At 50.2% G+C, this 17,979-nt stretch overlaps 1 protein-coding gene and 1 pseudogene across 2 annotated transcripts; both read right to left on the bottom strand.

The window, feature by feature from the left end:
* Positions 1-1,239: 1,239 nt before the first annotated feature.
* Positions 1,240-8,700, bottom strand: CD300H (CD300H molecule). 2 transcript variants are annotated; one of them, XM_032241822.1, is made up of 4 exons: positions 7,597-8,700; positions 4,173-4,529; positions 3,388-3,463; positions 1,240-1,794 (listed from the first exon to the last, which is right to left on the bottom strand). In XM_032241822.1, exons 1-4 carry the CDS (start codon positions 7,769-7,771, stop codon positions 1,596-1,598), a joined length of 807 nt encoding a protein of 268 aa, XP_032097713.1. In that variant the 5' UTR covers positions 7,772-8,700; the 3' UTR covers positions 1,240-1,595. The 2 variants fall into 2 exon arrangements, with proteins under 2 accessions (XP_032097713.1, XP_032097712.1); XM_032241821.1 differs by having other exon boundaries at positions 7,465-8,400.
* Positions 8,701-16,827: 8,127 nt separating this feature from the next.
* The window catches only part of LOC116525428, a 27,918-nt pseudogene continuing 26,766 nt past the window's right edge, over positions 16,828-17,979 (bottom strand).

Below are 17,979 nucleotides of genomic sequence, written 5' to 3'. Positions count from 1 at the left end.
TGGTCCAATCACAGTTGTTTTTCTTGATGTACTATCTTCATGAACACAGTCTCTGGCACTTGGTATGCTGCTCTTGGATGCAGGAGATGCATTCTTTTCCATCCCCTTAAAGAAGGAAGAGGAGAAGTGCTTCCTATTCACTTGAGAAGAGTAATGTACACATTTCTAATCGATCCAGAATTCTGTCAAGTCTTCTGCTCTGTCACAACATAGTTCAAAGGAACTTTGATTAGGCACTCCATAGAATGTCATGCTGCTCTATCTTATGGATGCTGGAAGAGCAGGAAGAAGCCAGTGCTTTAGGTGCTCTGGTAGGACACATCTGCACCAGAAGGAGGGAGCTGAAACCTAGAGAGTTTCAGGGGTCCAGCCCATACGTGCCATCTTTAGGAGTCCATGCTCTGCGTTCTTTTGTTTTGCATTTCAAGCCTCTAAGCAAAAAGCATGGTGCTTAACAGGCCTCTTTGAAACTCCTGGGAATACTGAATACTGCTTGGACTCATAGGTGACTTCAACATCCACCTGTTTTGATCTGGCCTGACATATCCAGGGAGAGGTAAAAATGTCCCTGCCATTTGGGCCATAGGACCTAGTTGACTTCACAGCGCTAGACGTCTCAGTGGAAGATAAGAATGCCATGGGGCACCCCTGGCAAGCCTCAATAGGAGCAGTGCAGGGCAGACGAGGGCATGTCATTTCAGGAGAGAACAACCCACCGTTCAGAGCCCCTAACACACTGCTGTGCTGAAGTGGAGATAAACAACCCAACCAAGCTCTGCCATTACCCAGCTCATGATGGGCAGCTGCAGCCACATATCACTTGCTGTCTGGAGCTGCTCCCTCAGCTATCACATGGATGGCTTTGTAGGGCGTTCCCTGTAATCCACTGTCAGGGGAGGAAGCAATCCAATATGATTTATGAGCAGATGAACTTGCAACAGTATGATTTCCTTCGTGAAGGATTCAAAAACAACTAGGCCCTTGCTCAGCGCCCTAAAGCAAGGGAATAATTACCCCAAGAAACGTCCGGATACTGTTTAACTCTGATAGTAGGGGAAAGACAGTTATGGGGTCAGGGAGAGGCGTATAGGGGCTTCCAACGTCTTAATAATGATTGATTTCCTAGGCTGAATGGTGGGTACACATGTTTATTTTTAGTGCTTGCACTATATAGATGCCTCATATACATACTCTTGTGTATGTGATATATTCATTTATTTATTTATTTAGATTTATGTATTTGAGACAGGGTCTCACTCTGTCACCCAGGCTGGAGCACAGTGGTACAATCCCGGCTCAATGGAACCTCTACCTCTGGGGCTTAAGCAATCCTCCTATCTCAGCCTCCCAAGTAGCTGGGACCACAGGCACACACCACCACGCCTGGCCAATTTTATATTTTTTGTAGAGATGAGGTCCTACCATGTTGCCCAGTCTGGCCTCAAACTCCTGGACTCAAGTGATCTCCCTGCCTTGGCCTCCCAAAGTGCTGGGATTACAGGTGTGAGCCACCGTACCTAGCCTACATTTTTACTTTAACTTTTATTTTTAACAAGTATCTGGCAATAAGATGGAAAGAAATATGAGGGTCAGGGTCAGAAGTCCTTTCTGTAGTCAGAGGGGTTGTGTCTCCAGGCAGGATACCAACGGTCACAGGGTATTATAAGTTCTCCTGTCCATGGCTCTGTCCAAGGAGTCCTCCAAGGCCTGCTCACCCAGAGGATGGCACCGAGTGTGCTCAGGAGCAGAGGCACCTTCAGGAGTAAGAGGAGCAGGAAGTAGACGCTGCTGGACCTGTAAGACAGAGAGAGTGACCGGCAGTGAGCCACCTCCTCCGGGAAGTCCAGGCTCTACCTCTCTCCTGCTTTTCTTTGAGATCTGGTCCTGTGCCCTCAAAACCCAACATCAGCATCAAGCCTGATGGGTACCAGGGTCTGGCAGTCCCATGCTGAGGGTCACAGGCTTCTGACCTTCAGCTCAGAACTAACCTTGAGTGTCAGGACCCAACAGATGCAGGAAGGAGGTTGGTGAGGGATGGAGAAGAAGAGAGATATGGGAACCCAGGCAGGAACTGGCTCCACAAACAACTTCCTGAACAGATCCCTCAGCCACCAATGCCTCCAGAAACTCAGCTCTTGCTGGGAACAAAACCTCAAGGATGAAATATTCCTGTACAACCACCCTCGCTCAAATTAAATATGATCACGAGAGCAGCTCTTTGGTGCTCTCTTTCAACTGCCTAACAACCTCAACCCCAAGGAGTGACGTATCCAAGCTCAGCCCACAGCCAGTCCCCTCACCCCGTGGGTCCCACTACACTGCCCCCATTCCAACTCCTCAAATGCTGCATTCTCTCCCCAAAACAGGCCATTGTGCCGTCTCTCCACCTTCCAGGCCTTCCACCTGTAGGGCTTGTTGGACGCCCTCCCTGATCATCTCTAAGATGAGCCTCTGTAACAAACCCTGCTGGTGCCCTGCTCCACATCCCCTTTGCCCACTTGAGCACCTGGCAGCTGCAGGCAGTCTTGGCCCCACCTAGGAATTCCCAGCTCAAGCTCCCCATTTCTGCTTGAGTTTATCTACAGGAGCGCACACATTTTCCTGTGCAGAGCAAGCCAAATGGGCCACAGAATCCATGCCCCCAGGAGTGCCTTCTGCCTGGAAGATTCTGTCTCCGGTTCTAAGGAATATTCTACACAATCTCTCATAGGGTGCCCAGAAGGACTGAGTGCCAGTTACGACAGTGATAACCACTTCATTACGGTACCTCTCAGTGACTTTCCCCTTTCCTGGTCTCACTTCCTGCTCTCTCAGTGTACTTCGTGAGATCACCTCTCAGTAAACAAACAAATCACTCCTAAGTCCTTGTCTCAGGGCCTGATTCTGGGGAATCCCAAACTAAGACAGTCTCTTAGTTTTTTGTTTCCGTTGAACATCTTGTATTTCCTTGACAGCCTAAATTATGCCCTGCCGGCTTCCCACACACCCTGTCACCCTATCTCTTTACACCTGCTTTATTTTCCTCCCTAGTAATTATTGTGAGTTGACATATTTCCTTTATCTATCCATCTCTATTACATCTACCATCTATCTCCCTCTGACTATCCAGCCAGCCATCTCTATCATCTGTCATATCATATCTCTATCTATCTATCTATCTATCTATCCATCCATCCATCCATCAGGCCATTGTCTAAATCTACCTATTTGCAACTTCCTCAAGAGCACAATCTTGCCCATTTGTTCACTGTTGCATCTCTAGAATCTTGATCAGTTTCTGGCACATAACAAATAAATATTTGTTGAGTGGGAAACCTGTCTAGGAAGCCCCACCCTAGGAAAGAAGCTACACAAATGGCAAAAGACACTGGGACATGTGCAGCTTACCCTTGGCATTGGCCGGGCCCAGTGGGAGATCCAGATGTCTTCACAGAGTTCTCAGTCCCGGAGCCTGTGGTGGAGGCTGAGGGTAAAGAACGGAGGCTCAGTGCCCTATGCGACTCCTCCCAGCTAAGTACCTGGCGCCTGCATGGTTCTGACTTTATAAAGCAGAGGACACTCAAGGAGGCAGCCGGACAGATGTTCTGGGATCATCTCCCCGTAGGCAGACTGAGGCCTGACTGGAGTAATAGAGCATCCCCATCCAACCCCGTTCCAGTGGACGCTCTGCTCTGCAGCCAGGCGGGCATTTTATAAACCAAGACCAGAGGATGACAACCTTATCCCATGTTGGTGTCTCCCATCTCGCTGAAAACAGACATGCCGAGGGTCAGTTAGACTGAGGTTCCAAAGCCCCCATCCTTGCCACACACCACCACTGCCCTCCAGCACGCTCTCTGTCTCACACACACGCACACACAAACTCTCTTACACCTGCACACACTCTCACATGTGCACTCACACACCTTCACACATACACTCACACGCACATGCTCTCACACACACCTTCACACCTGCATTCACTCTTACATGTTCACACACAACTCATCTTCACACACTTAACACACACTCTCACTCAAACACACACATATTTCCCACACACATTCACACGACACACTCCGTCCTGAGTCTCTGATGCACCACACTAGACCCAGTTCTTTTTTCCTGAGCCAGAATATCCAATGGCTGCTCTGCAGAGACCACCTCAGATGCCTGAGAAAAGAGGCTCTTACTTGAGGAAACCAGCACTTGAACCTGGAAGAAGGGTTCGGGCAGGAGGCCGGACAGGCCGTCTTCCTGCAGTATTGTCGCAATCCCACATCGGTATTTTCCTGCGTCTTCTGCCGTGAGGTTCTCCAAGGTCACGGTGAAGGTGCGGTCCCCAGGATGGTCCGTGATGATCACTCGGTCACTCCTCACCACTGTCTCAGATCCTGTGGTCTCCACAGTTTCATGCCAAAACGGCAAGCATGGTTGTCGGCACCAGTATTTGTTAAACATCTTGTATTTCTCTTCATACCGACACTGCACACTCAGGGATGACCCCACGGTGCCCATCACGGTGCTGGGGCCACTCACAGTCAGACAGCCTAGAAAACACAAGCGCGTTTCCCCATCTTCACCGGGAAAAGCCTGGACCAGTGGAACCTGGAATGTCAGGTCCTCTGCACGCACAGTGTTGCCTGAGGCTGGAGGAGGGAGGAGTCAGGAACCAGGTGTGTTGCCCGGTGTGGGATCCTGAGACTCCAGAGGCCATGCCCAGCCTGGGTGTGCTTAGCCATCTTAGAATATCAGGAGGAGAGGCTTGACCTTGGTGGCTTCATACAGGTCTGGGTGTCCCAGAAGTGTCAGTCCTGAGAAGAAACACCTGTAGGGCTCCGCTCCACACTATACTCAGTCCAGACCCTGACCCTGAGCCAGCGTGGGCAGCCCCCTCCTCCTCCACCCCGACCCTGCTGCCATCCAACAAGCTCCCCACCTACCCAGCCTTGCAAAGAAACAGACTTTCTCCTTCCACCATCATTTACGGAAACTCTCAGACAGGCTGGCCACAAGTCCCCAGCTGCCTCACCCTTCCAGGTCAGACATCATCAGAGGTTCCTTCCCACCCCCTCTTCTCTGCAGCACCCACCCGCCTTGGCATGTCCCAGGATTCTTCAGATCTTCTGCCCCCTCCAAGATTTCAACATTACTCTCCCTCTTCCAGTCCCCTTCTCATTCCTCCACCCATTCTGTAGGTTCCAGGTCCAAATGATTAGGATCCAGCCCCAGAAGCTCTCTGCTTCCTGCCTCGGGGGCCTCACCAGTCCTAAACAGCTGCTGTCTCATCTGCTCTTGGCAGGGAGGTGGTTAACCCGGGGCACAAAGACTATTGAGAAATGGTTTCGGCAAAATACCAAGCTCCTGAAAAGGAATTATGGATGTAACCTTTCTACCTATCATTTTTCTATCTATCCATCCATCCCTCTTTCATTCAATCACCCATCCATCTAGGTAATATGTTGTCATCCACTGATGGCGAGGCTTTGCTATGTTTTATTGTGAATGAAAAGTAAAACCTGGCCAGGCGTGGTGGCTCACGCCTGTAATCCAGCACTTTGGGAGGCTGAGGGGGATGGATCCCCGGAAGTCAGGAGTTCGAGACTAGCCTGGCCAACATGGTCAAGCCATGTCTCTACTAAAAATACAAAAAGGTAGCTGGGCGTGGTGGTGGGTGCCTGTAATCCCAGCTACTTGGGAGGCTGAGGCAGGAGAATCACTTGAACCCAGAAGGTGGAAGTTGCAGGTGAGCCGAGATCCTGCCACTGTAGTCTAGCCTGGGTGACAGAGTGAGACTCCATCTCAAAAAAAAAAAGAAAAGAAAAACCTTACCTTTTGCGTCTTCATTTTATTATCTCACATTTTCTCATTTTATTTCCCAGAAAGCAGGCTCGAGGGGCCCACTGATCTATTCTGCGTTAGAATGCTGTGTGCTCTCTGAAGCAGTGGTTATCACCTGGGTGGGTGAGGGGAATCATTTGGCAATGACTACAGATGTTTTTGGTTGTCCCAACTTGGAGTGGGGAATTGCTGCTGGTATCTGGTGGGTAGAGACCAGGGATGCTGCTAAACATCCCACAGTGCACAGGACAGAATAACGCAGCCCCAAATGTCCAAAGTGCTGAGGGCCAGGAGCCTTGTCCCAGGGAGGAACTGCCTCCCAGGCACAGGCCTGGGAGCAAGGAACAGGTGGCGGCACCCAGTCCTCTCCTGCAATTACTGCTGCTCTAAGCTCAGGCTCTGGGGGCGCTGTTAGGCTGCTCTTTCAGGTCTTTAAACTTCTCTCTTGATGATTTGGGGCTAATTCCACAGGTCTGGGAGGAAGAACAGTGTGGGGCACACACTGAATCCCACCATGGAGCCTCCCTCCCCTCGGATATTCAGTCCAGATCCTGACCCTGAGCCAGCCCCCTCCACTTCCATCTCCACCCCAACCCGCGGCCACCCAGCAAGCTCCCCACCTACCCAGCCTTGCAGAGAAACTGACTTTCTCCTTCCTTCCATCATCATTTATGGAAACTCTCGGACCAGGGCTGACCACAGGTTCCCAGCTATCTCACCCTTCCGGGGTCCATTATGTAGCAGCCCTGGGGCCAGGGTTCCCACGCTGGGATGGAACAGTGCCTTCAGATATGTAAGCAAAACTTTACAAGGAGGCACAGTGGAAATTGACATTGAATTACAGAAGAAGCAGTGATCTTGGAAATAAAAGTTTTTTAGGTTTGCACCTTGACTCTGCCTTTTACGAACTGTTTAATCAAAATTATTTGCACCTCTATGAGCAAGCCTGGGTCTCTTGTTTTCATCAGGATTGCAATGAGAATTAAATTAGATAGGCCGGGCGCGGTGGCTCACGCCTGTAATCCCAGCACTTTGGGAGGCCGAGGCGGGTGGATCACGAGGTCAAGAGATCGAGACCATCCTGGTCAACATGGTGAAACCCCGTCTCTACTAAAAACACAAAAAATTAGCTGGGCATGGTAGTGTGTGCCTGTAATCCCAGCTACTCAGGAGGCTGAGGCAGGAGAATTGCCTGAACCCAGGAGGCGAAGGTTGCGGTGAGCCGAGATCGCGCCATTGCACTCCGGCCTGGGTAACAAAAGCGAAAACCCCTCTTAAAAAAAAAAAAAAGAGAATTAAATTAGATAATGGGAAACAAGACCTGTGATTAGCCCACTAAGTACTGGTTTTCTGCCCCTATTCTCCCTTTTCTCTGATGGATCGAGGCAGCATTTCTGATTTTAATAATGATGATAATAAGGATTAAAGTTGCCAAATCTACCTAGGGCTTACTGTGTGGGAAGCAGTCTACCGTTTAATCCCCACCCTATCCCAATGAGGAGATTCGAGAAGCTTCTATGCACACCTTCCTCTCTCTTTCTCGACATCATTTCTTCCACTTGCCCCTGGCCAGCCTTTTCTTGTCCCTCCTCACCCTGACCTGCCAGAGCAGACCTCCCTGCACCCAGGACCCACCCTGCTCACCTGGGACACAGAGAAGGAGCAGAGCTGAAGGCAGCCCGGGAGCCCCAGCCCTCTGGGTCATCTCACCAGCACGGAAGTCCCTTGTGGCAGCAGGGTCTGAGGCTGGAGCCCAGTCACAGAGGGTCAGCTCACCTGTGCCCTCTTTGCTGTTCCAGACACCGCTCGTTTCCTTCTCCAGCCTCTTCTGTGTTTGGTTTTCAGAGCTGGTCAGAGTATGGAGGAAGCCGGGAACACAGGGCACTGTGTGGTCAGGTGAAAACAGTGCTGAGAACTGGCTGAAGCTCTTCCTAGTAAAACATGTTTGCATTTACAGTTCCCCTTTCTGTTCCCAGTGAAGACAACGTTCCCCCCATTAACCACAGCTGGTAGACCTGCCCCTCTCCAAATCACAGCACAGCCTGGGACAGCAGTGAGACTGGGCCAGCTGCCATCTGCATTTTCTGGGCAGGTCCTCCCCTCTGCAAATGGTCAGTTTCCTGTGGTCAGCATGAGCTGTCCCAGGGCCTGGCTCAGCCTTCTCTGGATGAGACCAGCTATTTGCAGGGCCCAGTGTAGGGTTCCACGTAGGGTTCCAAAATGATTAAGAATTTCAAGAATTTCAAGATGATGACAGCCAAGCATTAAGCATGGGGCCCTTCTAAGAGCGGGGCCTGTGAGGCTGCATGGGGTGGGGGCACACCCAGGATGCCCACTGGTCTATCTCCGATCCTTGGTGGTACAGATGAGATGGGTGCAACCTCGGGGGTTCTGACCTCTTACCCCCTGGCTCTTGCTCTGACCTCAGCAGACCCCAGAGGTTCCTGTCTTGGTCATGTTCTCCTGACCGTTTCTGCAGACCTGGCACCAAGCAGGGCTTGACGGACTAGCTACATATAAGCCTTGCTTTTGAGCTGTGTGGCTCTTCCTGTCACCCAAGATGGTCACAGAAAAGTTTCAATAAATCAAGAGCTAACTCGGGGGAACCTGGCCAGAAGCTGCCCGATATACACAGAATGGCGGCACAGGATGTATAAATGCCGGCACAGCTTCAGGACGCCTCATCCGGGGACTTGGATCCTTGGAACGAGGAAACTCTAACATCCTGACATTCTGTATCAAATGTCTCCTCCTACGTTGGTGTCTCAGTAAGTGTATTTCCTGCTTGTTCATTCTTGCTGCATTTGGAGTCCTCATATTTTCCGTGTGTGTGCACCTGTGTGTGGTGGATGGTATATGTGTGTGGTATGTGGGATATATATGTAGTGTGTGAGGTATGTGTGTATGTATGTACATGTGATGTATGTGCGTGGCGTGTGGGGTGATGAGTGTGGAGTGTGTATGTGTGATGTGTGTGGTGAGGGTGTGTGTGAGATGTGTGTAGTGTGTGTATGTGTGTATATGTGGTGTATGTGTGTGGTGTGTGGAGTATGTATATATGCATGCATGTGGGGGTGTGGGGGGTGTGGGGGGGTGTCCATGCGTGGTGTATGTGTGTGGTGTGTGGGGTGGTGTTTGTAGTATGTGTATGTGTGTGCATTTGTGGGAGCGTGTAATGTGGTATGTATGTACATGTGCTGTGTGTGTGATGTGTGAGATGGTGTGTGGTATGTGTATATGTGGGGTGTGTGTGTGTGTGTGTGTCCATGCATGGTGTATGTGTGTGGTGTGTGGGGTGCTGTGTGTAGTGTGTGTTCATGTAGTATGTGTGGTGTCTGAGGCGGTGTGTGTATATGTGTGCATGTGTGGGAGTGGGATGTATGTGTGTACATGTAGTGTACATGTGTGGGGTGTGTAGTGGTGTGTGTAGTGTGTGTATATGTGGTGTATGTGTTTGGTGTGTATAGTGTGTGTATGTGTGTATGTGTAGGGGTGGGGGTGTGTGTGTATGTGGTGTGTGTGGTGTGTGAAATGGTGTATGTAGTGTGTGTATGTGTGTGCATGTGTGGGGTGGGGGTGGTGTGTGTGCATGTGGTGTATGTGTGTGGTGTGTGGGGTGGTGTGTGTAGTGTGCACATATGTGTGCATGTGTGTGTAGTGTGTGTACATATGGTATATGTGTACAGTACAGTGTGTGTACATATGGTATATGTGTACAGTACAGTGTGTGGAGTGGTGTATGTAGTGTACGTATGTGTATGCATGTGTGGGGTGGGGGTGGTGTGTGTGATATGTGGGGTGGTGTGTAGTGTGTGTATATGTGTGCATGTATGGAGTGGTTTGTGTAGTTTGTGTACATGTGGCGTGTGTGTATATGTGGTGTGTGGGGTGGTGTATGTAATGTGTGTATGTGTGTGCATGTGTGGTGTGTAGGGGTGGTATGTGTGTGTACATGTGGTGTTTGCGTGTATGGTGTGTGGGGTGTGCGTTGGTGTGCACATGTGTGTGGAGGGGAAGCAAGAGCTGGGAGTGATAAGATGTCTCCCCTCGCAGCCTGCACAGCCAGTTTTGAGTCCCTCAAAACTGGTCCTCGGTTTCCCTGGAGTTGTGACAAGGGCTGCTCAATGCGCCTTTCTCGGAAGGCAGGGATCTGAGTCTGTGGAGAAGATGGCACACGGCTGCAGACGTTTCCAGAAGGCGCTCTCACCATCTTTGTCCACACAAGCCGCCGGGTGCACAGGTTGTATTAGTCAGCTCTTTCTGACTCACGTTGCCATAGCAAAACTCCCAAATCTCAGCGTGTTATAGCCACAAAAGCTTGTTTCTTACTTGTCTACATGCAAGCGGTGGGTCAGCATTTCCTGGGCACCAGGCTGCCGGAGTCCAGTCCGCTGGAGGAAAGGGAAGTCACTGGGTGGCTCTCACGGCCTCTGCTCCTGCTCGCCTGAAGTCAGTGGGAAGGAGAAGTGCAGTCCTCCCGCAGGGCGAGGCAGCAAGTCGCTGCCCACAACCACAGACCCCACCACTGGAGGTTCCCTAACCCAGCTGGAAGGGACCCCGCAGCATGTGGACTCCGTGGCTTCTCACTTATCCCAGGTCAGGGCAGGGAGAGGCTGCAGGGTCTGCTTAGAAATAGCCAGTGTGAGTTTCATGTTTTTAGCTAGGACCAGACACTTTGCCAAATGCAGAGGCCATGGCAATGCCATGGGGAACCCAACTTTGAAGCAGATGTGCTCTGGACCCTGGAGTTCCCCAGGAGATGACAAATTCCTTGAAAAGATGGCCCCCATCTGGGACACCCAGGCTTTTTCCATGTCAAGGCCAGCATCTGAAGCCGCTGTCCCCTCCCGAGCAGGCCCTTGTCTTCCTGTCTCTGAAACCCGTCCTGTAAAATGCTCTCCACTCCAGGAGGGTGGAGCCGGGGGAGGATGGAGAATAATGAACACTGAGGCACATCAGGGCAGGGAGCCAGGGGCCCCGCCTGGCACTGCAGCACACTGAGACTCTGACCATCACTGACCTTGGAGGACAGCTCTCAGGGCTCCCAGAAAGTTAAGATCTCATCTGGGAGGGGTGCGTTCTTAGGGCAAACTCCAGGCTTGTGATGTCTAGGACAGAGTGCGCAGCCCCACACACTTCTCTCTGCCTTTCCGGGCTACGCTTGTCTTTCTTCTTCCTCGAAGGCCGCCGTCCTTCCTCCCTTCTCATCCTCCCAGGATGACCTCTCCTGGAAGGCATCCCTGCCTGCTCCGGGCCTTCCAGACCACTCCCTCTGGGGTCCCTGTTACCTGCAGTGTTTATTTCTGTATTTAATCTCATGTCCCTGTGTTGTCATGGTCCTGTTGCATGGGGTGCATTTCCAGGTCAGGCTGTAGCCTTCACAAAGGCAGGACCAATCCGGGCACCCAGAGATCAGACAGAGTTCAGCCTCAGCCTCCTGAGCTGAATTGGAATGTGAGAGGTCCAACCCTTCCACACTTTCCAGGAAAGGGGATCAGGAATGTATGAAGGCCTTGGGCCGCTTTTCTCTCACCTCTCCTACCCCACATCAATCCATTTGGAGAGTGGTTCTCAGTGACCTGTTGCATCATGGTGAGAATGGACAAGTGCCCAAGGGTGGTGGACCCGCTGCCAGCTTTCCTCCCTCCCCACTGGGCACTCAAGGGAGACGTCAACAAATGGGAAGTCTCCCGACTAGCTCTGGGCAACAGATGCCTCTTTGGGATCTTGTTACAAATACCAGGCTCTTTAGGGAGCAGGGTGTGGGGAGGGTCTTTCCAACATGAGGGGCTGGGGCACTATAGGGAGCCTTGCTCAGGGAGGGTCTCTACCTGACTCACATGGGCCATGTAGTAGGGTGAGGAAGGTTCTGGCCTTGAGCTGGGAGTCCTGCGCTCAGATTTTAAGGTCCGCTATTCACTAGTTACAGGACTTCAGGCAAATCAACAAAAATTTCTTAGCATCAGTCTCCTCATCTATGAAATGGGAATAAAAATATTCACCCTGCTCAATCCCAGGAGTTGAGCAGAGGCATTTGAAGGTGGTGGCATCCCTCCGAGGAACTTTCCTCTTTTAATCTACATACCGTGTACTCTGTATATTTAAATTCTGCACACCCATCCCCATGCCCCTGCCAGATCACTTTTAAATAAGATAACTGGAGAGGGAAAGATGAACTAAACTGTCATAATGGGAAGTGGGGAGGGCAGGATTTGAAACCCGGTCCCTGGTGGGGTCCCAGCTCTGGTTTTTGTAGGGATTGCAACACTCAGGCGGGGGTAAGATGGGCTGAGAGATGGCAAGTGGAAGAGGCCACCCTCTAAGACTTATTTCACTCAGTATCTGTTCCCGGAGCACCAGGAAGTGTCTTCAGGGGAAGTTAATAACACAACAAAGCCTGCTTCTGGGTCTCTGCTATGGATTGATGGGTTCCCCCCAAAATTTGTATGTTGAACCCCTAACCCGTAATGTGGTGATATTAGGACATAAGGCCTATGGGAGGTAATTAGGGTTAGATGAGGTCATGAGGATCGGGCCCTCATCATGGCATTAGTGCCCTTATCAGAAGAGGAAGAAAGAGAGCTCACTCTTTCTTAGTCCGTTTAGGCTGTTACTTCAAAATACCACAGACTGGGTGGGTTATAAACAACAGAAATGTATCACTCACAGTTCTGGAGGCTGGAAAGTCCATGATCAAAGTGCCAGCAGATTTGGTGTCTGTGGAGGGCTCACCTTCTGGTTCATAAAGAGTACTTTTTTGCTGTCTTCATACTGTGGAAGGGGAGAGACAGCTCTCTGGGGCCTCTTATATAAGGGCACTAATCCTATTCACAAGGGCTCCACTCCCACAACTGAATTATCCCCAAGGATCCACCTCCTAATACCGTCACACTGGGGACAGGTTTCAACACGTGAATTCTGGAGAAACGCTAACACTCAGACCATAGGACTCTCTTTGCCATATGAGGATACAGAAAGATGGCGGCCATCTGCAACTCCGAGTCCTCACCAAACACCAAACCTACCAACATTTTGATCTTGACTTCCCAGCCTCCAGAACTATCAGAAATAAAGATCTCTTGCTTATAAGCCACTCAGTTTACGGTATTTTGTTACAGCAGCCTGAGCTGACTGAGACAACGTGCTGGCGTCTGTCCCGACTCTTCACTATTCTGGGTTTTCAGCAAGCATCACCTGTGCTCCTTTTCCCTGGAGGAGCCCTGGCTGGGACAAGACCTATGTTTGCGGAAACAGTGATAACCTCTAAACCCTTGGAATATCTTGGCTGGTTAGTGTGTCTTTGTTTATCTGGGGGCTTTGAGCCATGCTGGATAGTTCATACCGGAAATGTGATTATGGCAGGGGCTTCTAGCCATCTGGATGGTTGGATGCTATCAGTGTAATTCCTCAGGGTGTTGGGAGAACCTTGAACCATGCACTTTAGTTTGACCTCTGGAGGCTCGGTAACTGAGGTCAGTCCTACAGGTGCTCCATGGCTATATGACTGACCCCAGTGACCTCTGTGGATACCAAGGCTTGGGTGAGCATCCCTGGTTGGGACGCTTTGTGTGTGTTGTCACACCTTGTTGCTAAGATGGAAGAATTAAACGCTGTCTGCAAAATTCCACTGGGAGAGGACAGCTGGCTGCCTGCACCAAGCACTTTTTACCTTGGCTAGTTTTCATCAATATCCTTTCAGTGTAATAAACCGTAACCGTGAGCATAACGGTTTTTCTGAGATCTGAGTCCTTCGAGGGTGGCCGAGTCCAAAGCTCAAACTGCTTGCCAGCAACAGCCAGTAGGTCGAGAGACAAGCTGCTAGAGCAAGAAGGATGGTTTTACAAGCCAGCAAACCAAAGAGATGGCAGACTCATGTCTTAAAGAACCATCTTAAAAGGCATGAATCTCAAGCTGCTTCTTATACTGGGGAAGGCAGAACAAGGAGGAGGTTGAGCCAAGAAGTGACAGGTGACCACAGCCATCTGGGCGTCAGCTGAGGAGGTTGTATAACTTCTTTGTCCTTGGTCAGGTCACAGTGCTCCTATAAATCTTTAGCATAACATTGTTACCTGCGTGTATGTCTCCTTATCATTTCAGGGATGTTGCAAACGGACTATTATCATCCTTGCTTTAAAGTTATCAACTATAACCGGGCACAGTAGCTCAGGCCTGCAATCCCAGCACTTTGGGAAACCGAGGCAGGCAGATCACCTGAGGTCAGGAGTTTGAGACCAGCCTGCCCAACATGGTGAAATCTGTTCTACTAAAAATACAAAAGTTATCCAGCTATGGCGATGCATACCTGGAGCTACCTGGGAGGCTGAGACAGGAGAATTGCTTGAACCCAGGAGGCAGAGGTTGCAATGAGCCAAGATTGTGCCAGTGCACTCCACCCTGAGCAACAGAGTGAGACCCTGTCTCAAAAAAAAATAAATAAATAAACTATAAACTAAATTTCTCCCACAGTTAGTTCGGGTTATATGCCAAAAGATAGTATTGCAGGGTAGGGGTGTGGTCAGGAGCAAATGGAGTTAGTTATTCTAGACCTGCTTTTCATGGTAACACTACTGATTCATTAAACCTGGGAGTGGTCTTGGGTGCCCCCAATAAGAGATGGAAAGTTTGACTGAATTTTAGTGCAACGTGATTAGAGAGCCACCTGTTGTGATGACAGGGAAAGAACATAAGGTACCATGAAGCTAGATTCCAAGGAAAAAGGGTGTTTACCCAGGAGTACTAGGTCCCACAGGTGTAGGAGGAAGTATGAGCCTAGGAGTTCGAGACGAGCCTAGGCAACATAGCAATACTTCCTCTCTGCCAAAATAAAAAATAAATTAGCTGAGCATGGTGGTGCATGCCTGTAGTCCCAGCTACTCAGGAGGCTGAGGTGGGAGCATCACTGGAGCCCAGGAGTTCGAGGCTACAGTAAGCACCATTGTACCACTGCACTCCAGCCTGGGCAATAGAATGAGACCCTGCCTCAAAAAAAAAAAAAAATTGCTCAGATACACACTCCATAAACTAGGCTCCTAGGTCCTTTTCTTTTCTTGCTCTGCCAACTCAAAAGTGTTGACCTGAGCTGAGGTCAGGAGTTCAAGACCAGCCTGACCAACATGAAGAAACCTTATCTCTACTAAAAATACAAAATTTGCTGGCTGTGGTGGTGCATGCCTGTAATCTCAGCTACTCAGGAGGCTGAGGCAGAAAAATTGCTTGAACATAGGAGGCAGAGGTTGCAGTGAGGCAAGATCGCGCCATTGCGCCCCAGCCTGGTCAACGAGCAAAACTCCGTCACAAAAAAAAAAAAAAAAAAAAAGAAAAAAAGAAAAAAAAACCCCATCATGATGAAATTTTATCAACAAAGTGAGTTAAACAATGAGAAAAGAGGAGCTTTGGCGAGCAGTGAATACATTTTAAAATAGGGGAAAAAAGAGTAAACAACAGTGAAAATGTTTACAGAAGAGAATATAAACGTCATTGATACAAAAACCACCGTACTGAAAAAATTAGTACTGGGAAGGGGATGGTGGGAAAAGAGGAAGATACAGAAGTCCTCATCTTTTACTGCAGAGAGTCAATAGAAAGATTCAATATGTTGTTAAAACAAGATGTGGGCCGGGCGCGGTGGCTCATGCCTGCAATCCCAGCACTTTGGGAGACTGAGGCGGGCAGATCACGAGGTCAAGAGATCGAGACCATCCTGGTGAACATGGTAAAACCCCGTCTCTACCAAAAATACAAAAATTAGCTGGGCGTGGTGGTGCGTGCCTGTAGTCCCAGCTACTCTGGAGGCTGAGGCAGGAGAATCACTTGAATCCAGGAGGTGGAGGTTACAGTGAGCCGAGATCGCGCCACTGTCCTTCAGTCTGGCAACAGAGCAAGACTTTGTCTCAACAACAGCAAAAAAAAACAAGATATGAACATGGGCACTCAGAGAGTGTTATGAGTTGGTGGGGTGTCCACACTGGGTGGGGGCTGGGAGTGGTGCTGGTCAGAGCCTGAGCAGCAGACAAGACCTGGGTCAGCCCAGAGAGGAGCAGCAGAGCTCATGAAGGGTGAGGCTGGAGCTGGGAACCATGACTTTGTCATTTTCTAGCTGAGTGATCCTTTATCTTTGAGCCTACAGCTTGCCTTCACGGCACTTACCCAGGTCTTTTTCTTTATTTTGGTGATGCCCATACTTGTACAGTGCATGGTACTTAGTGGACGCTTAATGAATGTTTTTGTTTATTTTTAAATTTTTATTTATTTATATAGTTTTTGAGACAGAGTGCCCCTCTGTCACCCAGGCTGGAGTGCAGTGGTACAATCTCGACTCACTGCAACCTCCACCTCCCAAGCTCAAGAGATTCTCATGTCTCAGCCTCTCGAGTAGCTGGGATTATAGGCGTGCACCACCATACCTAGCTAATTTTGTATTTTTACTAGAGATGGGGTTTCACCATGTTGGCTAGGTTGGTCTAGAACTTCTGGCCTCAAGTGATCCACTCACCTTGGCCTTTCAAAGTTCTGGGATTACAGGAGTGAGCCACCACACCTGGCCTTTTCTGTACCCAAGTGAGGCCCTTATTCGCTCCCCATCATCATTCATTCGAAAAGTCAGGTCCCAGGGGCTGTGCAGACAAGGGAATAGCCCCAGGCACGGCTGCAGGACTTGGGGACTAGCAGGCTGTTTCCTGAAGCTGGAGCCAGCACTGCCTCTGAAACCACAGTCACCTCCCCATAAAAATGTTCCTTCTCCGCCAGGTGTGGTGGCTCACACCTGTAATCCCAGCACTTTGGGAAGCTGAAGCAGGTGGATCTCTTGAGATCAGGAGTTTGAGATCAGCCTGGCCCTCCTGGTGAAACCCTAGCTCCACCAAAAAAAAAAATTAAAAATTAGCTGGATGTGGTGGTGTGTGCCTGTAGCCACAGCTACTCACGAGGCTGAAGCAGGAGCATCACTTAAGCCTGGGAGGGGAAGGTTGCAGTGAGCCGAGATTATACCACTGCACTCCAGCCTGGGTGACAGAGCAAGACCCTATGAAAAGAAAAGAAAAGAAGAGGAGAAGAGAGAGAGGAGAGGAGAGGAGAAGAAGAAAATGTTCTTTCTTCTGTGGGAGGGCCTTTCTCCCTAGACAGGGCATCGGTGGGCAGCAGGGCTCTCATCATGGAGCTGATTCGGCCTCTTTCAAGACCTTCTCGGCCACCTGTTCACCCAGAGGATGGCCCCCAGCATGCTCAGGAACAGAGGCAGTTCCAGGAGAACCAGGACCAGGAAGTGAGTGCTTCTGAGCAGGGACCTGTAGGAACACAGTGACAGGAAATGAGCTGCCTCCTGAGTCAGAGGTCTCAGGTCTTTTCAGGTCTTCTCAGCTCTATGCCCAGATCCTGGCTTCCAGTGTCTATGTGAGGGCCAGCCTGGACCCCCCAGCCAGGCTGGCCCCCGTGGCGGGGCACAGTCAGGCTGCTCACCAGCGGGGCCTCCAGTCCTCCCTACACCCCTAGTAAGCTCAGCCTGGCGTTCAAGGTCCCGTCTGCTGACTCCCATGCAGCCTTTTGGCTGGTCTCACATAACGCCTCCTCACCTGTCTTGAAGGGGTTTAGCACTCCCTGTCTCTCCTTACCTCTGTTTCTGCTGCATTCTGCACCCAGAGGGCCTCTCCACCCTCATCACTACCTGTGCAAATGCTACCCACTTTTCAGGTATCAGATCTAACGTCATATCCTTGAAGGCCTTGGAGGTTTACCTTGCTCTGACCCTCTGCCCATGAATCCGCACCTGGCCCTGCAGTTCCTCACTTTCCCTGTTCTTTCTATGGGTGTGTAAGGCCCAGGACCTTACTGACCATCAGTTCCACCCCCTCGCCATCCTCCACCCACTTCCAAGGGTTTCAACCTCCCAAAGGGGGCCATCCTGGTTTCCTTCCCCTCCGCACAACTTGAGGCCACTCTCAGCTCATGGATAAATTTTAAAAATCAGGCCAGATGTGGTGGCTTGTGCCTGTTATCCCAGCACATTGGGAGGCCAAGGCAGCAGATTGCTTGAGCCCAAGGGTTCAAGACCAGCCTGGGTAACATAATGCAACCCCAACTCAGAAAGAAAGAAAGAGAGAGAGAGAGAGAGAGAGAGAGGGAGAGGGAGAAAGAAAAAAAGAAAGAAAGAAAGAAGAAAGAAAG

The sequence above is a fragment of the Sapajus apella genome, unplaced genomic scaffold (assembly GCF_009761245.1).
Source record: "Sapajus apella isolate SASKATOON/1434 unplaced genomic scaffold, GSC_monkey_1.0 scaffold48, whole genome shotgun sequence".
Taxonomy (NCBI): domain Eukaryota; kingdom Metazoa; phylum Chordata; class Mammalia; order Primates; family Cebidae; genus Sapajus; species Sapajus apella.
The sequence above is the reverse complement of the archived record's forward strand: the minus strand, read 5'-3'. Positions and strand labels throughout refer to the sequence as shown.